At 37.2% G+C, this 25,561-nt stretch overlaps 1 protein-coding gene across 3 annotated transcripts; it reads right to left on the reverse strand.

The window, feature by feature from the left end:
- Positions 1-53: 53 nt before the first annotated feature.
- On the reverse strand, positions 54-25,365 carry LOC105396357 (ubiquitin carboxyl-terminal hydrolase 1). Of its 3 annotated transcripts, XM_048622850.1 has the most exons (11): positions 25,208-25,365; positions 25,042-25,097; positions 24,816-24,943; positions 24,402-24,588; positions 23,928-24,135; positions 22,863-23,007; positions 22,197-22,314; positions 21,249-21,388; positions 5,589-5,749; positions 2,527-2,723; positions 54-1,760 (listed from the first exon to the last, which is right to left on the reverse strand). In XM_048622850.1, exons 2-11 carry the CDS (start codon positions 25,047-25,049, stop codon positions 1,394-1,396), a joined length of 1,659 nt encoding a protein of 552 aa, XP_048478807.1. In that variant the 5' UTR covers positions 25,050-25,097; positions 25,208-25,365; the 3' UTR covers positions 54-1,393. The 3 variants fall into 3 exon arrangements, with proteins under 3 accessions (XP_048478807.1, XP_048478808.1, XP_048478806.1); XM_048622851.1 differs by lacking the exon at positions 24,816-24,943; XM_048622849.1 differs by having other exon boundaries at positions 24,816-25,097.
- Positions 25,366-25,561: the final 196 nt, after the last annotated feature.

Consider the following 25,561-nt stretch of genomic DNA (forward strand, 5'->3'; position numbering starts at 1 on the left):
GTTGGGTACTGTTGATGATGAAACATAAAAAGCTGAAATAAAAATGCAAGCAACAATTATTGAACTTAGTTTTATTTTTAAAACTTTAAATTTACAAAAGAAATCACAACATTATGGACATACCAAATAAAAATCATATAACTTAGCTACTGACAAGAATTTGCACCTTTTTCAAAGGCGTGGAATGACAACGGCAACAAATACAATTCTAACGAAGTTTAGAACACTTCACCACCACCATTTTTGGTAAATTTATCTAAAAACTTGTAAGAAACGAGATATAACTCAATACATTTATTGTAAGTTTTGTGGTATAGTCCGAAAGTCTCTAGTGAACACGTTTTTGAAGGATGATGAAATATCCCCTGTCACATACAGCTGCTGGCAAAATAAAATACATAGTAAAATCATTATATCAATAAACAATACAGGCATACATTTAATAGTCATTAGAAAGCAGTCGATTTAGCAAGCAACTGTGTCGTTGTAGTACATTATATGTTTTCGCGAGTATATAGTTAACGCTGCGATAGTAGAAATGTATTAACATTATATTGGGCATATAAAAATATTTGGTCTACAACAATATAGGTAAAATATTTCTAGTAAAATATTAGATCGGTAAGAGGAGTTCAAAATGTTTAGAGTAAATAGTTGGCTCTTTCAAAAACAGCTTTCACTTTTAATTTCTACAACCGTAGCGAGAACTATAGTATATTTTGCAATCAATAGCTTATGTATACGAGAAGTGCTAAGACAACCAGTCAGTAATTTAATTTAATATACTATAAATTTGATAATCATGTTAACATTTTTGTAACAACTTTTATTATAATTATGAACTTTTTACGAATACGAGATGATATAGTTTTGAACAAATACTGAATATTGAGTAATTAACTAAAACTAAGTCAATCTGAACACTGAAGCTATAAGTTTAGGCCAATGTCTGTCAGTTTCATCTCCCGCATCACATAGCTATTCTTCAGAAGATAAATAATTTGATATCAATCATTACAATATACATTCGTTATACAATGGAAGGTACTTTTGAATTGTAATAATTTAGAGCACATATTGTCATTTATAACAAGTGAAAATAGCGTGAAACTCTATAATGCTAGCTTAATTATATTTTTACAATATATTTTGATCCATACAATCATTTGTTACATCTTATATTTCTTTTAACTACATTCATAATATCACTTCTGACACATCAAATTCGGTGTCTACATTTCCTATGAAAAACGAAGAAAGAATACTTTCAGTACAGCCCCCCCATTTATAATAATATTGTGCTCAATTCACCGTAAACACACCGTACCGAGAAAAACCTCTACCAAGTAAGATAAAGACTCAAACATGGTAACATACCAATACAAACTAACGTCTAACCGACATCAGTTTTGACGTAGAACAGTAAATACGGGGTGGCAGCGGACCTCGTCTTGGGTTCCGCCGACAATAGATCCTCAAACTCTTCGTCCGTGATAGGTTTGACGAGTTCGTCGTCGCAAGACAGCCAGCAGGGTTCCTTGGGTCTGGGGACGCAGCAGTCCTTGGCCGCGCAGCCGGTCTGCGGTGGCTTGGGTCTGTTGAAGAGGGTTCTCATGAAGGAGGAGCCGGTGGCGGCGGCGGCGGGGTCGGGCGCCTCGCGCTCGCAGCGGGTGTCGTCGGCCGAGTCCCGCGCGTACGCCACGTAGTGACCGCCGGACAGGCTCTGCCCGAGGTGCATGATCACCGCGAACAGCTTGTACCTGAAAGCGTAGGATGTGACGGTTAGTATTGTCAACTGCATAACAGTTTGGCAGAAGTAAAACCTGGCTATTGTAATTTTTTGCCCTAGAAACAATAATATATGATAAGGATAAGATTAGATCAACAACATATTTAATCATCGCATCTTTCGGAATAATATCGAAGTTTTAACTATGGCGAAACGACCGGTCGTGATATCTTCCATATTTCTATGTAGCAGGTGGCGGGTGATCTAGTACATAACATACTGTAGCAAAATATAATCTACATACCTATGCTGAGGCGCCTTATCCGCGGCAGTACAAGGCTCGCAGAAGCACGGCAGGCGCAGCGGCGTGGCCTTGTACATTATATTAGTATTATAATATAATAATCTATCTACCTATGCTGCGGCGCTTTATACCTCTCAGAAGCTGGACAGGCTCCTTGTCAGGATCATGTATGTAGTATGCTGTAGCAAGTATTCACACCTGTGCCGAGGCGCCTTTTCCGCCGCAGTACACGGCTCGCTGAAGCACGGCAGGCGCAGCGACGTGGGCTCGTGGCGGGTGATCTTGTACACAATAATAATCTATCTACCTATGCGGCGCTTTATACCTCTCAGAAGCTGGACACGCTCCTTCATCATGTATGTAGTGCTGTAGCAAGTATACACACCTGTGCTGAGGCGCCTTATCCGCCGCAGTACACGGCTCGCAGAAGCACGGCAGGCGGAGCGGCGTGATCTTGTACATAACATACTGTAGCAAAATATAATCTAAATACCTATGCTGAGGCGCCTTATCCGCCGCAGTACAAGGCTCGCAGAAGCACGGCAGGCGTAGAGGCGTGGGCGCGTGGCGGGTGATCTTGGTCATGCCGCCGCTGAACCGCTTCAGCTGCAGCACGAGGATGCGAGGCAGACGCGAGTAGGACACGCAGCGGCGCGCCTCCACGTAGCGCAGGCACACTGAGCACCAGTACTGGGGAATAAATGGAACATGTTATTAGTGGAATTGAGAAAATTTAAAAGTTGACATAGGTTATAAAATATTTATTTATTTAATTATTTTTTTAAGTAGCCAATTCAGTGTCCCACTTCTGGGCAAAGGCCTCCCCATGTTTATTCCACACGTCTCTGCTGTCGACCACCTGACCTTAATAATAACTTAAAACCTATCATTACAGCTACTCCAATGCGATAGGCAAGCAAACAGTTTTTAGTTAAAATTAAAAATATTTCTACAGGGTGTCCACTCAGAATGCTCCAAAAAAATCCCTGACTTTTCCCTGACTTTCCCTGACCGTTTCAGAAAATTTCCCTGACCAAAGATCAAAATATAAACCTAATTTAAGTAATTTGACATTTGAAATCTTGATTTCAAAGTTTTGCGTAATTTTTTTTGACACTTATTAAAACTCGATTGCGTAAAATATGTTTACAGGGTCGGCAAAAATGGTATATTAAGAGGGAAGTATAGCACTTAACACACACTAACGTTCTTCAACTTCTAAATATTATCAAAACTCCATGATTTTTTAGGATATGAACGACACAATAAATTACTAGGTTTATAGTTTTTTCTTTTCTCTAAATTTGTTATATATTTAATTTATAGGCACCTCAATATCAATATCAATATCCTAATTTATAGCAACGCAATTTTTGTGATAAAAATTGCGCCGTAAAACAAAAACAATGTTTTTTTAAAGCGAAACCTACAACTGTAGAATATATTATACTGAAGCGATTGACATCAAAATCAAAAAGATTTGTTGATATTTACTTAGTGAATAACGATTTCTCCCGAAATTTTATCAAGGGAAGTACCTATGTCAGTCAAGAGCTGCATTTATCTTTATAGCACCAGGGCCCCGGGGCATGAGTGCACAAACGATAGCAAATGTTTTCCTAAATACCAATTTCTCGAGAGGTCATTCTAAACAACTTTTTTTGTGCGAGTATTGAAAATTTTCGCAAAAAAATGCACTCGCCTTGCAGCAAGTTGCTATACTGCCTAGTTTAATAGTCTGACCAAAATTAGACTGATTGCCATCGAAGTAGAAATTGAAACCGAAATAGAAATTGAAACAGATCCAATTTTTTTTGTATGGCTCTCTCCTGCCTGGCAAAGTTGTTAGTTGTGTAAGTTTTTTTTATGAAATTTGATTAAACATGCAGTACAAAATATAATAAAGTTTGTTTTGCTCTGCTAAATTAGTAAAAATATAATTGATTAATAGATGCCGTGCGGAGGCAGCGTATGCGGTCTCGCTGACGCATAAAATAATTAGCGAATTGAGAACCTCCTCCTTTTTTCAAAATCAGTTAATGAGCGCGGCTGCAGCACATCTGCAATTCTGCACCAACAAAACGTTATTTTTTATCACAAATTTCTAAAAGTCTTTAAACTAAATTTGTTTTGATTGGTGAGATAAGTGACCCTATTTTGCATCAATCTGTATATACGGGTCATCATTTTACCAGCTGGGTCTTGGATCTATCTAATCTTTTGGAATTCCTACTATTTTTACATATTTTGTAGATTTAAAAAACTTAATCGTATAATTATGATAGTATAATAGCAAGGATCACTCAAAAATACTCCAAAACTAAACGAGATTTTATTTTATGACTTATGTATTTCACGTAAAAAAGAAGTATTACTAGTAAAGGAAAGTACAAAAAAATTATGCTAGAAAAAGGTAATTTTTCCCTGACTTTCCAGGTGGCCCATCAATTTCACTGACTTTCCCTGACCACCTTGAGCTTCCCTGACTTTTCCCTGACTTTCCCTGACTTTCCAGATAGTGGACACCCTGTTCTAGCATCAGTTCAGTTTAACAGCCTGGTCAGAATGATGGGAGAATTATCGTGTAACCGCTGACTGACGGACTGATTGCGTTTAGTTTTTGCCATCATTTTCCTGTCTTCATCAGACCAACACTACGGTCACTGTTTTTCTACCTAAAAACAGAGTTTTTTTTTTTTTTTTAATAAATTGTTCAAGGATACCTATATATTTTTGATGAAAGTCATTTTACGAATTTTACTGGTCATCAAGGGTCCTTTGTGAGAAGACCGGAGGAAGGAAACTTCTGCTGACCGTACCTTGTTCTGGTCGCGCAGGTACTCGTGGCTCTGCGCTGCGGCGGCGAAGGGGGGGATTGCGCTCCAAATCCTCTCTTACCATTCGATCATAAATGTACAACGCTTAGATGCCATTGGTCGCTATTTGTCTATTACAGCAGGAGCGCGCTCCGAATCACCTACTTGTTGTTCATAAACGCAAAATGGCAGCCACCTTCGTTCTGGATGCGCCTCGAATCCTTTATTATTAGTTGGTAAACGCAAAACAGCCGCCATTTTGCCAGATATTCTGGACGCGTATCGAATCCTCTCTATCTCTGGTTCATAACCTCAATATTTCCACCATTTTCTTGCTTCCTACCTTGTTCTGGTCGCTTTGCGTATACTGCAGCAAGAGCGCGCTCCATATATTCTTTCTTTTGTTTTTAAACGCAAAATGGCTGCTATATTGCAAAATTATCCTGTACCTTGCTTTTGGATGCGCTTCGACTGCTTTATTCTTAATAGTAAGCGGAAAATGGCTGCCATTTTGCAAAATCCTCTGGACGCCCTCAGAACCCTCTCTATCACTTGTACATAACCTCAAAATTTCCACCATTGTCTTGCTTCCTACCTTGTTCTGGCCTTGCGTTCCGAATCCTCTCTTATCATTCGCTCATAAGTGCAACGCGCAGATATGTCATTATTTCGGTAAGAGCGCGCTCCGAATCTTCTTCTTCACGGTGGAACAGGTCCAAGCAAGTCATATAATTATTACCTTGTTCTGGTCGCGCAGGTACTCGTGGCTCTGTGCGGCGGCGGCGAAGGGGTCGGGCTCGTCGCCGCTCTCCGCCACGGGCACGCCCACGTCGCACACCGCCTGCGCATGCGCACGCGCCGTCTCGCACTCGAGGCACGTCGTGCGCACCACCATCGTGCCTGCGAATAGGGGTTATAATTGCATAACTTTTGACATCGGGATTATTGCGAACGGGAATTAGGGCGGAAATCTCGCAATACGGGCGAAGTCTCGCACTCGAGGCACGTCGTGCGGACCACCATCGTGCCTGCGAATAATAATAATAATAATAATATGTGGGGACATCTCACACACGGCCATCCGACCCCAAGCTAGGCAGAACCTGTGTTATGGGTGTCGGACAGCTGATATATCTACACAAATACATAGATAGATACATATTAAATGTAAATATTGATAGTACAGTCAAACTATAAAGTCCTGACATCAAAGAGTGCGATTTTGCTAAGACTTTTTATGATCATCGGTTATTTACTTAGTTTTACGTACATTTTAAACATAAAATACTGATTGATTATGGATTTTTAACGGATTTGTCGTTTAATAAATCGAAAACACTATGGGTTTAATGCAACTACAACAGTTCAATAATATTTATAACAACAATAATCGCTTATTAGACCTCATGTTTTCTAATAGTAGCAATTGCGTTTGCTCTCCGCCATACATTGAGTTGTCGAGGCCTAACTACCAACACCACCCCCCTTTAATGTTCACCTTTGAAAATACCAAACCATTACAACAAATTCAACCTAAAAAAATTGACAAATTTAACTTTAGTAAATGTGATTTTAACTCTATCAAATGTGAACTATCATTAATAAATTGGGAAAAAGATTTAAAAAATAAAAATGTGCCAGAAAGTGTTTCTATTAGTGTTGCCCAAATGCAAGAACAAGACGAGACCTAGCCAGTCTTGGTCTTGGTCTTGCGCCAATACACCTGGTCTTGGTCTTGCGCTCCCAGTCTTGGTCTTGGTCTTGGTCTTGCAGCAAGAGTCTTGCAAGTCTTGCAATTACCTATTAGTCTATTACTATTTATTAAAGTTTACTTTAAATCTTAGAAAAACGTATTATAATTGGAACATTGTGAGCTTGAATTAACATAGCCATAGTAAAGATCAAGCAGATTAATAAATAACTGAAGATTTGATAAGAAATTCGAAAAATCAACTGACCTATATGTCGTTTTCCATGGAAGTAACTGTTTCTTAATAGGCGGCAATCAAATAGTGTCAAATGTTATGATTTCGGCGTGGCGGCAACGATTGTTTTAGATTTCAAAAGAAGCCGCCGGCGCGTGTATCATAACCATGTACTTCCGAAAAGCGGCAAATTTCTTTGAGAAGTAAGTACAAAACCTTTGATGCCCCATTATCAAAGTGCCGATGGTTAAAACATAACTATGCATGCACTCAGTTTGATTTTAATAGATATTTTTTTATTCGCTATGTTTATGGTATTAGTCGTAATGCGCATAGGTCCAGTTTTTCATATTCTTTGATACAGTTTTTTGCGTCTCATAGAATTCCTAAGCGTACCTACCTATACACCGAACTGTTACACCTAACTACTCAGTGAAATAGCGCTAAGTCCTAGCTGCAAGACGCTAGAGTCTTGCAGGCTATGTCTTGTTCTTGCTCAAGTCTTGCACGGTCAGTCTTGGTCTTGGTCTTGCTAAAAATACGCGGTCTTGTTCTTGGTCTTGGTCTTGCAAAAACGCAAGAACAAGACCAAGACTGCAAGACCAAGACTGAATTTGGGCAACACTAGTTTCTATATTTTACGATGTCTTATTTAAAATTATTAATAAACACGTACCTTTGTACAAAACAAAATCACGTAACTTTCCATCATGGTTTTCTAAAGCCCTATCGAGTACATTATCGCGAAAGAAAAAGGTGTGGAATAAGTGGAAAACCTACCATAATCTAACGGACTATAGAGAATTTGCACTCCTTCGTGAAAGAGTTAAACTACTTTTGAAACAGGACTTCAATTCATATATATCGAAAACAGAGTGTAATATTACTGAAAATGTTAAACATTTTTGGAAATATGTAGCCTCTCTGAAAAAAAACGAATCCGGATATCCATCTAAAATGACATTGGAAAACAGAACATCTGATAGCCCATCCGAAATTGCTGATATGTTTAATAACTTTTTTAGCTCCGTTTTTGAACCGAATGATACTGATTTAGAAGATATTGATATACATCAATTTAGTACAAGTTTGGAAGCCGAAAATATCTCCAATCTTCATATTAGTAAATACCGAATTAAGAGAAAGCTTTTAACTCTGGATGTATCTAAAGGGCCCGGTCCAGATAAAATAAGTCCAATATTTTTGAAAAACACTGCCGACCTTTTAGTCGATCCTCTCTACATAATATTTAACCGCAGTATACAAGAAGGCTGCTTCCCGGAATTCTGGAAACTAGCGTACGTCACACCTTTACACAAATCTGGTTCTCGCAATGATATCACCTATTATAGACCCATATCTGTCCTCTCTATAATTCCAAAGATTTTCGAGTCACTGGTTCATGAATCTGTTTACACACAAGTAAGACGAATTATTGCTAAACAACAGCACGGATTCACGAAAGACAAGTCCACAATAACTAACTTAGCTCTATACTCAAACTTTCTTTTTAAGGCCATGGATGAGGGAGTTCAAGTGGATGTGATATACACGGATTTCCAAAAAGCCTTCGACAAAGTGGATCATGTTTTGTTACTCGAGCAACTAGCATACAATGGCATAATTTACGGGACCGATTCCAGATGGTGACAATCAATGGATTTCATTCCGAAAGAAGATTAGTATCTTTCATTTTTTTTAAGGGGTGATTTTGAGTTGAACGTTTCAGATTTTTCTCAGCAGGTAAAGGTTTTTTCGCCGTCCGTCGTCAGCCTCGTGCAGACGTGTATTCAGTGTGTCTCAAAATTATAATATATTTTATTTACAACTGTTATAAGATATTATACCTTATCCGTACGTGTACTGAGTCGAGTTTCCAAGCGCAAGCCCCATCGACCTGTACGTTACGCTTTGTCATAGATCAAGAAGCGCATAGAAACGTACATCTTTTGAAATGCTTCGCTCACCGGGAAAACAGTTCGGCTCTAATCCGGAGCTTGCAAATCCCAGCTACCATTCTGACGAGACTGGACATGTTGCTCTGCGTAAAAGAAAACGCGACGAAGACTTCAGCGATTGCTTTAAGCAATTTAGTGAGGAAATTAAAGCAACCCTGTCCACCTGGAAAATCGATATCGAAAAGGATTTATCGCTGATCAATAGCAATCTCAACAATATAATAAAAAATGACCTAGCAAAATTAAACGAAAGCTCACAAGAAATGAAAGCAGAAATCAACAGCATTCGAAAGGATTACGCAGCAGTAAACACTTCAATCAAAAACCTGGATCTGAAATTCAACAACCTAAAAGCCGACGTGTCTTCACTGCAGCAATCCACACAGTTTATAAGCGACCAACACGACGATGTCATGAAAAAGATGGATAGCTTAGACCTGAAAAAAATAGATAAAATGGAATCTGAACTAGAAGAAATGCGGAACCAAAATAAACTACTTAAACTTGAAATCAACACCAACGATCAAAGAGAGAGAAGTCAAAATCTAGAAATCATCGGTATCCCTGAGTTCAAAGACGAAAATTTACACGAAATTATCATGAACATTGCGAAGAATGCAAATGTGGTCCTATCTCAAAACGATATATTGCAGGTTAATCGAGTGACCCCCAGGACCAAAGTACAAGGCCGCCCAAGAGTTATCATTGCTAAGATGAGTGCCCGTATCTTGAGAGATAACATAATCGCTGGCTGTCGCAAGGGTCGATTATCTACGGGATCGCTGGGTATACCTGGAGAGAAAAAACCAGTATTTATAAATGAGCATCTAACGTTCTTCAATAAACAACTTCTTAAAATGTGTAAGGACACTGCAAAACTGAAGAACTATCAACATGTCTGGATAAAAAACGGGAGGATCTCAGTAAGAAAGAACGATTCTTCCCCCGTCATAAGGATCTTCTCAGAGGACGACGTGAAGAAAATAGTGTAAGATGTATGTTTATTATAATACTTATGTTTATTTGTATCAGCACCTTCAAAATTATGTCAATACTAAAACACAAATATTGCCAACCAACTATAACTATGATATCATCAGAGCTCTGTCATATCTATTCAGATCATATGGGCATTGCTTATTCTTTGATAAAAATTCCTAATGTATGCATGCGCAAAAAGCGTGTGCTGTTTCTTTCGCCACATTATCTATATTCTGCGCATCCAATCAATTTATATTTTAAAACAATTATTCAACGTATATGTAATTGTATTTATCTTAATATTATAAGTAAAGTTTATATTATTTGTATATTAACTACCTATGTTTATCTATCAGACCTATATCTTAAAAATAATTTTTTGTATCGTCAGTCAATAAAAATCAGATATTTTTTCTCCATTTTAAAATTGTACAATCCATACCGTAAAATAAAAAAAGACAATGCAGTGGTAATCACCTTTTTATACTATATGAACCTTATCAAATTAACCGCTCACTCATTTAGCGAGCGTTTATTACTTGTTTTCAACTCGCTCAGTAAAGAACACACATTCGTTGAACAACTATTCTATTCTACCCCCGACTTGCAGATACGATTACAAGCTGATTATTTCTCGGACTCAGTTCTCGTCGTAGTTATGCTGTTGTTATATTCTTGCCGTGATATACTTATTATAAATCTCACTTCTCAATGCCTAACCGGAACCTAAATATTTATTATCAGAATACTTGCGGTTTAAGGACAAAAAACCTACAATTTAGTCAAGGAGTCTTATGCAACGACTATGATATATTAATTATAACCGAGACTTGGTTGTATGATGGTATACTGGATGGTGAATTGAGCGACAGTAGGTATAGTGTATTTCGGAGAGATCGCGACTTGGCGGCCTGCAATAAACAGACTGGCGGTGGCGTCATGATTTTGGTCAAACAGTCGTTGGGAGCGTTGAGGTGCGAGCGGGAACCACCGGCCCCTACCGAGATGTTTTCTATAATTCTGCCAGCAAGCGCGCTCTCGTCATCAGCTGATTTACGTATTAGTGTAGTATACATACCTCCAGACGTCCGACAAATACCCCGTGATACTAACTACGTCCTTAGCGACGTGACATTATCTTGCCAATTAAATCCACAATATAATCATCTAATAGTAGGAGATTTTAACATGCCATGTCTCCGCTGGGAATCTACTATACCTATACATCTGAAACAAGGATCAATCGAGGTACAGGAGGCTGCTGCATGTCTGGTTGATGGTCTGAATATCTTAGAAATGTCACAATATAACACAATAAAAAACTCATCTGGTAATACCCTCGATCTTGCCTTTTCTACACTTCCCCTATCAATTTCATCTTCTGACTTTCCAATCATAAAGGAGGATCGGCATCACCCAGCGTTTGTAATAGAGGTCCTGGATCTCCAACTTAAACCACTCAAGGAAGCGACTGTACCTAAGCCCAACTATTATCGTGGCAACTATATAAATTTAAATAAACACTTCGAACAATTTGAATGGCATTCAACCTTAAATATTTTAAGTACAGTAGAGGAAGCAGTAAATAAATTTTACGAAGTAATAACTAACTCCATTAATGAAAATATACCTATAACTAAACAACAAAGTAAACGGAAATACCCATCATGGTACAGTCAAATCCTGATTGGCATTATTAAAGAAAAAACAAAAGCACATGCCCGTTGGAAAAAGTACAACAACAAACTTGACTATAACGAATTTTCACTCTTACGTAAGAGACAACATCGCATACAAAATGAGTGTTTTAAAAAATATACTACTCAAATGGAAATCAATATTAAAACTCAACCAAAAGCATTCTGGTCGTATGTAAAATCGATGCGAGGTTCCTCCAACTATCCTAAATCGTTTACTTTTAATAACAACAAATACACAAAAGGTACTGACATATGTGAAGCTTTTAATGAGTTTTTCAAAAGTGTATTTGTCGAGCCCTCTACTAATTACGCTCCAGCCACCGAGTCAGTGAATCTTATCGATTCAATTTCCCATTTCGAGATTTCTCCTACTTCAGTTGAAAAATCACTAAGTAAACTAGATACTTACAAGGGTGCTGGAAGTGACGGTATTCCACCAATTTTCTGGATTAAATGCGCAACTTCTCTTTCAGTGCCTCTAAGTATAATCTTCAATCGCTCCTTAGACGAAGGTATATTCCCTCATATTTGGAAAACCGCTCATATAGTGCCCATACATAAAAAAGGGTCTAAATCACTAATTGATAACTATAGAGGTATATCAATTCTCAATACTATAGCAAAAATATTTGAAAAAGAGGTTTATAATGCAATCTACCCAGTTATCTCTAAGCATATTCCTGCTCAGCAACATGGATTCCTAAGGAAACGTTCTACCGTTACTAACTTAGTGTGTTTCTCGAACTTCGTTTTAAATAACATGGACAACGGCGGGCAGGTTGACGTGATCTACACGGACTTTGAAAAAGCGTTCGATCGAGTTGATCACGTCATCCTGCTACAAAAACTTTCAGCCCTAGGAATTCACGGCAACCTTTTGCGCTGGGTAGAATCATACCTAAGCAAACGTTCTCAGGCGGTTGTAGTGGGTGGTTTCAGATCTAACTTTGTAGAAATACCTTCAGGGGTACCTCAGGGTTCGCACTTGGGACCCCTGTTCTATAACGCATACTTATTTGACATCAGTGAAGTATTTTCAACAGCCGAACACCTTTTGTATGCTGATGACAAAAAAATATTCTATAAAGTTCGAAACCCTCAGGATCATATTGCCATTCAAGCTGACCTTGACGCCTTAAGCAGATACTATATTAACAATAATATTTCGGTTAACATAAAAAAATGTATGTGCATTAGTTTTACTCGGAAAACTAAGCCTACTCACTTTAAGTACACATTTAATGACATTGCAATAGAAAGGGTTACAAATGTAAGAGACCTCGGGGTAATTTTAGATTCGAAATTTATGCTATCCGAACACATTGACAACATTACTGCCAGGGCCTACAGGGGTCTTGGATTTGTAATAAGATCTTGCAAACCTTTCAGTGACATTAGCACGATCAAGTTAGTTTATTATGCTTATGTCCGTAGCATTTTAGAGTACGCCTGCCCAGTCTGGTCTCCCCAATACACAATTTACAAAAATCGCTTGGAAAGTATACAAAAGAAATTCATAAATCACCTAAATTATCGTCAACGAAGTTCAGTAAACAACTACGCAGACGGATGCCGCGCAAACAACATACCTACACTGGAAGAGCGCCGTACTATCCTAGATATGTGCCTACTTCATGACATCCTACATGGCAGCATAGACTGTGCATCCCTGGTGAGTGGCGTGGCATACTGCGCGCCGCGGCGGCGAACGCGCCACACCCCCCTGCTGTATGTGCCGAGCCACCACACCAATTATGCCAGCAACGAAACCTTAACGCGACTAGCCAGGACATACAATAAACTGTTCAGTGACATTGATATCATCCATTGTACTAAGTCAGCATTTAGAAACAAGGTACTGCATAAAATTAGTGAACTATAAAGGTAGAAGATACGCAGCTTTTTGTGTAATTTTGTTTTTGTTCATAAATTATATAAAATTATTCTTTACTGTAACTAGGTCGGGATACTCATACTACAGCCCTCTAAATTAATAGACCGTATTGTAAATTTCGAAAAGTATAGTGAAAAATATGTATATAAAAATATATAACTAGGATCACTTAATAATATATTTTGTTAGTATAACATAACTGTATATATTGTATATTTCGTATTTATTTATTGTGAATATGGGTATTTATATGTATTTTTTTTAGTACCTATATATGTATAACTAGAGGTCGCGTTGTGGCGCGGGCTGCAAGCAGCCGCGCGGTGCTTTGATGCTTTCGGTTTAGGTGGGTGACTGTTTTCAGTATGAATTTCCATTTCAGCAGGGTATTGACTTGAATATATTCATTTGATTACGGTATACCGTAGCAAATCTTTCTTGCGTTTTGTTACGCCTTAAAAACTGTGTTCACTATGATTTTTTTAAATTAAAGGGCTACTAACGATTTTGTTTGACGTGGGAAACAGTTTTCAGTATGAATTTCACTTTCAGCAGGGTATGGACTTGAACATACCGTAGCAAATCTTTCTTGCGTTTTGTCATACCTTCAAAACTGTTTTCACTATGAATTTCTATATTAAAGGGGTACCTACTGATGATTTTGTTTTAGGTAGTTATACGTTTTCAGTATGAATATTGGTTTCAGCAGGGTATTGACTTGAACATACTGTAGCAAATCTTTCTTGCGTTTTGTAAGGCCTTAAAAACTATTTTCATTATGAATTTCGATATCATGTCGGTATTGATGCTTTTGTTTTTGTTTTCAAAACAGTTTTTTTAAGTATTATAATCGGTCAGCTGGCTTTACTTATAATATACCAAATTTCTGGCGTTTTCCTTTGTATTCAAATTTGAGTGAAGAATACTTATGGCTTTATGCTTATGATTTTCTTATTATGAAATGTTGCTATTATAATTACTTTACTGGTATTCATTTCGCCTTAAAAATACCAGTAGGAAAATTCAGGTAGGTATACTTTACAATGACGTAGCGGATCTTTCTGGTGTTCAAGTCAAAGATGCATCCAAATATTCGGACCATATCCCAACTCTCCATCCCGTACTCGTACTCAAAAAAATTGGTTCCTGTTACGGACTTACGGACTTTACCTAGTATCGAGCCGACATCGTCTTGTGTACAAATATTGGGTTTTTTAATACCTCATAAATCTGAGTCACCCCCATTCGCGCGTTTTTCTAGCATCTCGATTATTAGTTTACTCTGTCCTAAAGAGAAACTTTTTCATAGAAAAGAAATACATATCTTTAATATGCTTATTATTATATATAAGTAACGTGGTATGTATTTTATTATATATTAATATATATTTTAATATATTATATATTATGATGCTAGGTATATAAATTATATATGTAAATATATTGTAGGTAGTATGTATTGGTATATTAAATATCTATGGTATATTCTTTATTCCTAGTACACTTTACCCTTCTTTACATCTAAATATCCTTCCACCCAAAGGTTGTCTGGAAGAAATCGCTTTAAGCGATAAGACCGCCATTTGTACATATGTGTTATACCATTTTCCAAAACCAATGATATGGGTGACACTTTAAAATTTTCCATTTAACGCATGAATACTATTGCAAAATCTGTAATTTTATTGACAACGACCACAGATAATATATATTTCTTGAGTACACACTTTGGTAAAATGGAACGTACTAGAGACGGGACACATCAAAGTCGACGTTCTTAAATCGATAAAATATTAGAATTTTTTACATTGTATTATAGTAAGTAGGTATATAGTATTTCTTACTTACTTTCTCATCAACAGCTTTAAAACAAACTATGATGTTTTTAATCACAGTGCATATCTCTCTCATGCTGCCTCTCAGAATAATAACAATTTTAATATATTTTATTAATAATCTACCTCTAGACGACCGAATGGCGTAGTGGTTAGTGACCTGACTACTGAGCCGATGGTCCCGGGTTCGATTCCCGGCCGGGGCAGATATTTGTTTAAACACCAATATTTGTTCTCGGGTCTTGGATGTGCCCGTAAAATGACAATAGGCCCGCCCCCTATTACATTGGGACTAACATAACACTCTGGCGAAAAGTGGGTGCAGCAATGCACCTCTGCCTACCCCGCAAGGGAGTACATTAGTACAAGGCGTGAGTGCGTGTGTGTTTTTAGTTCATCGATTTCCTTTGTATAATTAGAGTAAAGTTTAATTTATGGTTTTATTATCCTATTGTTGCTGGAAAATTTCGGTCTGTTTGTTATTTTTGTCAAAATGCCGAGAAAGGCTGTTTTAAACTCGGAATGTCGTGAGTTTGTAATTCATTTGAGTTTGGTTGATAGAACAAAAAGAATTATATTACAGGACTGTGACTATTTGGCTCGGATAGATTGTTGGCAAGATGAACTGATCATCAAAGTCTGTGTTTAATCTGACACATGCAAATTGACCCGTACAAATATCGATAGGTACAAGTCGATAGAATTTTACTCTCGGACATCTCTAAAACTGCCAAACTCAAAACGTCATGAAAACGTCCCCCATATCATTAGTTCTGGAAAATGGTATAGATTAAGTTTTGTATTGTTGTCCATATTTTTGAGTGCAAATAAAGAATATCTTATCTTATCTTAAATACACAGGCTTTTTTTTATTCATTAATTTCTTACGTGGGTTTGCTGTTGAAGACTATTTTTACAGAACTATGTTTTACTTCAATTTAATCCATAATTGGAACTATAAACGCCCAAACATACACTTTGTATTTTTTTTATTCATTCAAGATATTTCTTAGCCACAATCGGCTCTCAGGTTATATAGTTGTGTTGACGAGGGTTTGAGTAGTGTTGCCTCGCTTCGCTCGGCTCTCCAGGGTTTGAAATATGGTGGTTCGCCTTGTTATGCCTCGCTTCGCTTGGCTCCTCTTTTACGGTAAGGTTATACTTAAGTTGTATTGCCTCGCTGCGCTCGGCTCTTCAGTGGTTGTGGTATGATGTTTTGAAATGTTTTGCCTCGCTGCGCTCGGCTCACCAAGGTTTGAGGTATGATGGTTTGGATTGTTTTGCCTCGCTGCGCTCGGCTCTCCAGTCAAACAGACAGTTGGTGATTAAAGTAGTTTAGCCTCGCTTCGCTCGGCTCCTCTCTAGGTCTCGGAATGATAATTTCGGTTGTTTTTCCTCGCTTCGTTCGGCTTTGCAGTAACATAGGCACTTGCTGTTTATTGCGCTTTAGCCTCGCTTCGCTCGGCTCATCGGGTTTCCGGATGTTGATTTCAGTATTTTTGCCTCGCTCCGCTCGGCTCTCTAGGTTTTGAATTGATGGTTTAGGTTGTTTTGCCTCGCTTCGCTCGGCTTTCCACTTCTTAAACGGGACTTTTCCCGTAGTTTTTCTTTATTGATATGAATAATTTATGATACGTAATGCCTCGCTTCGCTCGGATTCCTTTTCTTTGTGGCAGGGTTACTTGTCAGTTGGCTCGCTGCGCTCGGCTGGTTTTATTTTGGTATAGCTTGTAGGACTATGGCCTCGATGCGCTCGGCACTTAAACTGTGGTAAAGTTGATTTTCATTTTGGATGTTTTTAAGGAAAATATTTTCTCCCCTTAAAGTAGTGAGTTTTTATCTTAAATAATAATTGTTTGTATTTATCTACACAAATGCGCCATACACCATAAATCTGTTTGACCACTTCAAAGGGGTGAAATTGCTAATGTTAGTAATTTTTTCTACGTTTTTAGGGAAATTTAGATTTTTTTCCCTACAAGTGGGGAGTTTTTATTTTAAATAATTATTGTTTGTATTTATCTACACAAATGCGCCATATACCACAAATCTGTCTGACCACTTCAAAGGGGTGAAATTGCTAATGTTGGTAATTTTTTCTACGTTTTTAGGGAATTTTGATTTTTTTCCCTTTAAGTGGGGAGTTTTTATTATTAATTAAAAATCTATGCATTTAACTACACAAACGCGCCATACTTTCGAATCTCCTCAGACCATCACAAAACGACAAAATTGCATATTTATGTAAATTTTCCCATTTATTTAGAGAAATTTTGTTTTTTTTTCTATAAGTGGGGAGTTTTTTATTATTAATTAAAAATCTATGCATTTATCTACACAAACGCGCCATACATTCGAATCTTCTCAGACCATCACAAAACGATAAAATTGCATATTTATGTATAATTTCTCATGTTTTTAGGGAAATTTTGTTTTTTTCCCTAAAAATGGGGAGTTTTTATTTCATAAGAAAACTAAATGCATCTTCCTACACAAACGCGCTCTACAAGTCAAAACTGTCAGACCACTCAATACAGGTGAAATAGCCTTAAAACATGTAAAATTTCTCTTTTACAAAATGGCTGCCACTTCATCCGCCATTTTGATTTTTGCAGTTTTCGGAATTTTCCTATTAATTTCACCATTTATCCAACCATTTACAAAGAAAAACATCACCCCACCTCCCCCCCTTCTGGGAGATCAATTCACCTCAACTTGAATCGACGTCGAACTTTTTCAAAAATATAATTTCCCGTATTTCTCAGGGTTGCCAGGCGAAAGTGATGAAAATAGTCAAATGTCATTAGTATGAGCCTTTCTGACTAAACTGCATCATTTTTAAAAATCAAAAACGGTTATTTCTATTTTTCATGTTTTTGGGGAAAATCTCAAAATTTTCCCTAAAAATGGGGAAATTTTATTTAACTGGTATAGTCTACCCAACAAACTACACAAATGCGCAATACAAGACAAATCTCCCCAACCACTCTAAACATGTGAAAAAACCAATCAAAAATCGTGAAAAAAAGTCACTTTTAAAAAATGGCCGCCAAAGCAGTCCGCCATTTTGTTTTTTCAACTTTTCGGAATTTTCCCATAAACTGCACCATACATCAGACCGTGTACAAAAAAAATCATCACCCCACCTGCCTCCCTTCTGGGAGATCAATTCACCTCAAGTTGGGTCGACGTAAAAAAATCCGAAAAAATATAATCTCGCCTATCGCTCAGGGTTGCCAGTCGAAAGTAATAAAAATGGTCAAATGTCATTAGTACGGGTCTTTCCGACAAAACTGCATCAAATTTTAAAATCAAAAGTGGCCATTTCTACTTTTCATGTTTTTGGGGAAAATCTCGAAATTTACCCTAAAAATGGGGAAAATTATTTCGCATGGCAACTCTACTCGTTAAACTACACAACCGCTCCATACAAGTCGAACCTGTCAAATGCCTCGAACACAATAAAAAAACGCTTTGAAAATCCCCGAAAAAACACGTTTTTATAAAAAAATCTCCTCTCCCCGCGCAATAAAAAAAAAATCATTTTTTGGAATTTTCCCTTAAATTTCATCATGTGCCCCACCGTTTACAAAAAACAGCATCCCCCCACCTCCCCCCCTTCCGGGAGATCAATTCACCTCAAGTCGGGTCTGACACGCCCTAAACTTTGCTTCACTGCAACTCGGCCGCCATTTTGTTTTTTTATTTTTTTATATTTTTTTTATAATCTGTCAGACACTCTAAATACACCCTCGAAATATAAAAAAATGTATGGTCACCAAAATGGAGGAACAAAAAAAATTTTTTTTTTTTACAACTTTTTTTAATATGTCGAGGTTTTTCTCTACTCACCCGAGCACCCTGTACATTTCCCTAAAACATTATTATATCAAAAAATGGCTCCTTCTGGGAGAACAATCATGTCAGTCAGTCAGTCAGTGGTAATCCAGCTTTATATATTATAATATTTATTAGTCTGAATATAATATCCAACCATACCCTTGACTGTTTTTCTTATAGTAGGTAGGTTTACGTAAGGATATGGTATAGGAGATGTAAACAAATATAAAATAAGTGCTAAATGATTACCTAACTGTTTTTTTAAGTTGTTTAAGTTTTTAAAGTCACTACTTAATTTAAGTTCATATTTTGTGCACCTGTATTGTATGTTAAATTAAGGAAAATTTGTTATTGGCCTTACTATTTATACATTTATCTTGTAACTGCATATATAACGCTGTTAATTTTCTAAAAATAAATAAAATAAAATAAAATAAAATCTTCTGGTGTAATTCAAGGCTCAATTTTAGAACCTCTGCAATATATACTTTTTATTAATAGGGTAAACCAATGCTTCCAACATTGTCAGATCCTTATGTTCGCAGATGACCTGAAAATCTTTAAAAGAATTAACTGTCATGAGGATTGTATTAGTTTGCAAGAAGACCTTAACAGGTTTCACGAGTTCTGTCTAGCTAACAAACTCTATCTAGCGCATAATAAATGCAAACAAATCACTTTTACGCGTAAAAAAAACAAGATACTCCAACCATACAACATCGGTGGCCAAGCAATGGAGAGAGTAACCGCAATTCGTGATTTGGGCGTTCTGTTCGATGAAAAACTCATTTTCGACGACCATATAGAGAAAATTTGTACGAAAGCATATCAGATGCTCGGTTTTATACTAAGGGTTAGTAAACATTTTAATAAAAAAAATACATATATGACGCTTTATAAAACCTTGGTAAGATCTCAACTAGAGTATGCTTCCATCATATGGAATCCCTTATATGCCGTTTACACTGAAAAACTTGAGAACATACAAAAGAAAGCCCTCAAATCAATACATTTCAGACTGACACAAAGCAAGTTGTCTTACGAAAAGCTTATGTCACTTTATAATGTACCTAGTTTGGCCTCTAGACGCATAATAACGGAAGAACTTTTTCTATTTAATATATGCAATAACCATTTTGATTGTCCGGAGCTTGTAGAAGAAATTAAATACCTCGTCCCACACACGACAACGCCACGCCGTCCTTGCAAACTGTTTTATGTGAACCCAACTCGAACCAACTCTGGTGTCAGGGCGCCGCTACATCGAATTTGCCAGTCACACAATGAGAGCTTCCTGTCTATAGACATATTTAATAGCCAAAAATATAGTTTCAAAAAGGTAATAAATAACCTCATTTTAAGTAAGGTAGACTGAATAATTTTACTGAACAAAAAAGTATTAGTATCACATAAGTTTTTATTAATATATGTTTTAGTGATAAACGTTTAAGGTAGTAAGCTTATTATGTATTTTGTGTTTGTAATTTATGTTTTGCTAAGTTTATTACTGTTGTTTGTCCAAATAAAGTAAATAAAATAAAATAAAATAAATATAACAGATCGATTAAATACGATCTTAAACAATTAGTTAGGATCCACTTCCGTTTTCACGACTTTATAGTTGGACTGTAAGTGATGTTTGAGTAGGGAAATGAGGATGGTAATTGTAATACCTTTAGAGCGTGTCGGCTATAAACACTCGGTTCGGTCCAGGGTTTGCCACCGTGGTGAACAAATCACTTGGGGGGCCTTTTTTCGTTATAAACTTGCACAGCCAAAAAAATATATTGTAAGGTCTTTTAATGTTAATAAGGGCGACAATGGCCACACGCAAGCCATCACTCTTTCATCTATAGGCACGAGTGGCTTGAAGAGACTGATGCAATATTGTATTTACAACGCAAATTTGTGTTCAAGCCCTTTGACAGATAGGGCTATAGGGTAGGGTATTTCTTTACTATAATTAACAGTTCCGTGTGTCTATCTGATGATAACAACGTTGTTATATAATGTATTTTTTCTTACTTGTCGTAATTTGAGCAATCTTGGAGTGTCTTTTTATTTGAATTAATTTAAAAACTAAGTTATAAAATAAAACATAATGACAAATGAAATACTTACAAGCAAAAATGATTGATTTCGTAATTAAACCATTTATTTTGGCCGTACTTTATTTGTTTAATAGTATTTTAATTAAAAAGACACAAAGATTGTTTACCTTTTTCGCCAAATAAGAATGAATACAGTATACACTACAGCATCTCACCTTCAAAGTCGTCAGCGACAAAGTCCCCGCTGGGCGGTGGGTCTGGTCGCGGCTCGGCGGGCTCCTTGCGGCGCTTCCACGACTTGCGAGCCGCACCGCCTTTGCCGCCCTCGAGCGACGGCTGACGGGTTATGCCGTTGCTGGAACGTGTGACAGACGATCGTTATTGTAAACGTACATGTATTAAGGTCTTCGCACATTATAACTCCACGCCAACGCGGCAGCAACTCTACTCACACTCCTTTAGTTTTTCTAGACATTTAGTGTACGATGCGTCGTTGTACACTACTTTATAATCATTTTTTGAGATTAAACCTTGAACATATGACACAGGGCTTAAATATCAAGGTCTAGCATAGAATCGAGTCGCCGGTAAGTTGTTATAATGTGCGAAGACCTTTAGGTTGTTATGGCCTTTAGCGATAAAGAGGACCTATTTTATAAAATTGTAATATTATTGTTGTTTTTTAAATAAAGTAATATTTTGTTGTGTTGTGTCAGTTATTTTTTAGTATGTACGTACAATCATTGTGTTATCCCGCCACATTGATAGAAGAGTTTTCGCGTGTAGCAGGAAATTAATGGAGAAAAAGTTGGGATTGTGGGATTCAAGTCGAATCAGAATTCATACAGAGGTAGCCATTAGTGGCTGGATGAGGACAGAGTTTTGTGGCAGAGGAGAGAGGCATATGCTCAGCAGTGGACTTCTGGAAAATTACTGGCTGACGATATTGAAAATATTTATTTATACACTTTATTGTACACATACAAAAGCAAACTTAAAAGAGAACAGTTACAAATCAATAAACACAAACGTGTACAAAGGCGGGCTTATTGCCAAAAAGCAATTTCTTCCAGCCAACCTTCGACTGGGGGAAAAAAAAATGCCATAAAATATTCTTATTCTATTCTTATTATTCTTAGGGTGTGTAATTGTGTATATCTCACCTGTCTCCGTTCTCGTGAACTTGCAGCTTGGAGGCGCGCGTAGTAAGCGCCCGGCTCGTCTCGCGGATGTTGTTCAGGATGCAGATCAACAGCTCGTGCGCATCTTGTTGCTTGTTGCCTGCCAGAGTAATGTAGGTCACAGTCACGGTACGCATAGAACAAATGAAAATAAAAAAATACCATACATATTATAAATAAAGCACGGTTTCACAAAGGCTCTCATGCAAGATTACCACCCCAAGAACGATTACAGACTGATAATATGTGGGGACATCTCACACACCATCAGCTGATATATCTACACAGATAAATTGTAGGTAGGTATTTTAATAAATGTCTACTAACAAATTGGATTTTAGTTTATCGGAATTATGAATTATAATATTAATAGTATACATCTCACTAGCTGACAACACCCAATAGCTGAGTACAAATATCTGCCCCGGCCGGTAATCGAGCCCGGCACCTTCGGCAAGTCAGGGTCACTAACCACTCCACCATTCAGTCTTCCCTGATATAGCGTCTGCCTATGATAATGTACTTCTTCCTGTGCTCAGGCAGAAAATGCGCCAGCTGAGCATTCCAGTGAAGCTTACCCGTCTGGTTTGCAGCCTATTCATGGAGAGATCTATCTTTATTAAATCCCAAAATAACAGTTCTGAATACCTTCAAAAGTAGAGTTGACGTCCCTGAGTGCGCACAGGAAGGCGTCGGCCGCGTAGGGCTCGGGCTCGGCCGCGCCGCTCGCCAGCGAACGAGCCTCCGCCGCGCGCAGGCTGCTGAACGTCTCGTGCAGCCGCTCTGTCGCTATCTGAGGAGAAAGATAAAGATTTAAAGGTAAAATACTCTTTATTGCACACAGAAAGAAACAGTTTCACCAACATAGAAAAGGAATAGTACAATCGGCGGGCTTATTTCTAAAAGTAATCTCTTCCAGACAACCACATAGATAGGAAATAGAATAGACAATATGAAAAAGGGTAACGTGTGAAAACAAGAGATAATTATAAACTGCATATTAAAACGATATGTAAATACCTACATAATATAATAATAAATGCTTAAAACCTACATAGTTAAATAATACATGATGGTACAGTCTATGGCAAAGAAGGTTGACATTGATATCGATTCTGAAGGCAGAAATTTTAAATTTAGCGATGTCAAAACCTTAATTTCTTTGTATAAAATTCGACTCTATGATTGTTTCCGTAAATGTCATATTATGCTAGCAAATTTTTTAGTTTGACAGCGTTAAAATTAGAATTTCTGCCTTCAGAATCGATATCAATGAGGAAGCATTTTCGCTATGAGATGTGTTGCTGAGAAAGTATTTTAGCGCTTTTCCGTGGGAGAACAGTACCAATAAACAATTTCTAGAGAGAGCCACATACAGGAACTTCGCCCCCTCTCAGAATAGAATAGAACACCATTTCTAAATTGTATTTCTTCACCTGTGGTACTAGTGCATACTATTTTTTTAATTCTATAGCTTTAAATTAATAAATACTACTGTTTACTTGTTTGGTTAAGAAACAACTATTTCAGTATGTTTATGGGGTTCTTCATGATCAAAAATATTGAAGGGAATGTATATATTTATATATATTTAACTCTTTATTGTACAAATATTACAAATAAAAGTACAAAGAGTGGACTTAAAGCTAAATGTACACATTCATAAGAGGAAATTTTCTCTATAATGTGTATTGGTAAAAAACCAGTAATTACCTGTATTTTACTCTTTCCATTGCTATTCTCACTTTGTCCTAGCGAGAGCAAATCCTTGCTGCTCCATGACCTGGTGCCGGAAGCAGCTAAGCCGGCTGCACTGCGGCCGAGCGAGGAACTCTTTAACCTAATACTGCCAAGTTTCTGTTCCACACTCGCCAAGTCCGACACTAGATGATGCAAATTGTGGAGGAAACTTGGTGCATACCTGTAATAGAAAGATAGTTAATAGATTGATTTTCCAGGATGTGACATATTTATTACTAATCAGAAAACAGAACTCACAGCATGGGTCTAATTGATGTCTATAAAATTGTATAGTTCCTATCACAGCAGCATATTATTTTGTCCATAACAGACGCATGCATGCAAAGAGGTTTACCTCTCTGCACGCAAATTAACATCCTGCATATTTTTTAGCAAGTATAAAAATGACAGATGCATACCCACCACAAATATTGAAAAAATACAAACCTTAATGTATACAAAACACTGTTGAGGAAACATGTGTTGCCCAAGTTTGACAATGTAGCAACGGGTGTTTTCTTAGTAGTTGCCGTGCCATTGTAAGAGTTCTCTGATTGATGGTGGCCATTCAACATTGCAAGGCTTGACCTTTCAGCTGGCGTGTCCACTATCACGAGTTCTAAATTTGATGATTCTGAAATCAAAACATAATTTGTAAACATAGTGGTAGTAAATCTCAGAGAGGGGCGGAGATATTAGCTGGCCGAGCAAATGCTATCACTACATAAATTATTGATCTCAATTATTAATTTCCATTACTACTTCTATACATATATTGGACTTTAGCTTAGAATAGTTGCATCACAAACATGTTTGTTACTTCTCTTACTGAAATAAGGAGTACAATTATTTACAACTCACTTGTAGAATTTGAAGTTCCAGTTACCGCTTTTAATTTTTTAGAATTGTTTAGTGTATTCATATAAGTACTCGAAAAAGGGCGTTTCGCGGGCCTATTTTCTTTATCACTACAGAATTCCTGCCGTGAACTGAAAGTATTTTCTGAATTATCTTTCACTTTCAAAATTGTATTTTCGTTTCCAAGATGTGGTGCATTGTTTTTCTTCAAAGAAAAGGAGAGCTTTACCTTTTCATTTCTTTTTTTAGTTTCTGATACGGAGTTAAATGGCATCTTCAGCATACCTGAAAATGGATAAGATAGTCGGTCGGTGAAATAAATACTGAGGAAACACGACTTCCCAACTTCCGAAGGCAAGTTTGTTATTGCGTATTTACGAAAGATAATTACGTACCAATATAATTTTGAGAGACACATTGACTTACATTATATAGTAAGACAATGCAATCACCTAAAAATAAGATAATTATGAAGTTATTTTCAAAACCGCGATTGTTACACCATTCCGTAACAGGACGCCATATTGAAATTCATTATTTTTCGTTGCTTGACGTTTCGCTTTTGTCTATGGTTTTGCCGATCAAAAAACCTGACCTACACTACACTGTTTAGTCGATCGATTAACATATATAAAATTTTGCTGTGGAAGAACATCATAATAATAATGTCATCAGAAAAATTAGTATCACCAAGAGAGGGCAACCGGAGCGGTGGTAGCTCAGTCGGGTAAGCGCCCGCTTCTCACGCA

This window comes from Plutella xylostella, chromosome 9 (assembly GCF_932276165.1).
Source record: "Plutella xylostella chromosome 9, ilPluXylo3.1, whole genome shotgun sequence".
In the NCBI taxonomy this organism is placed as follows: domain Eukaryota; kingdom Metazoa; phylum Arthropoda; class Insecta; order Lepidoptera; family Plutellidae; genus Plutella; species Plutella xylostella.

Coding starts and splice junctions, on each gene's coding strand:
- LOC105396357 (XM_048622849.1), bottom strand. CDS start 25,095: ATGCTGAAGATGCCATTTAACTCCGTATCAGAAACTAAAAAAAGAAAT. Junction 24,589..24,815: donor TGGAACTTCAAATTCTACAA/GTGAGTTGTAAA, acceptor TTTTGATTTCAG/AATCATCAAATTTAGAACTC. Junction 2,724..5,588: donor ACCTGCGCGACCAGAACAAG/GTAATAATTATA, acceptor TTTATTCCCCAG/TACTGGTGCTCAGTGTGCCT.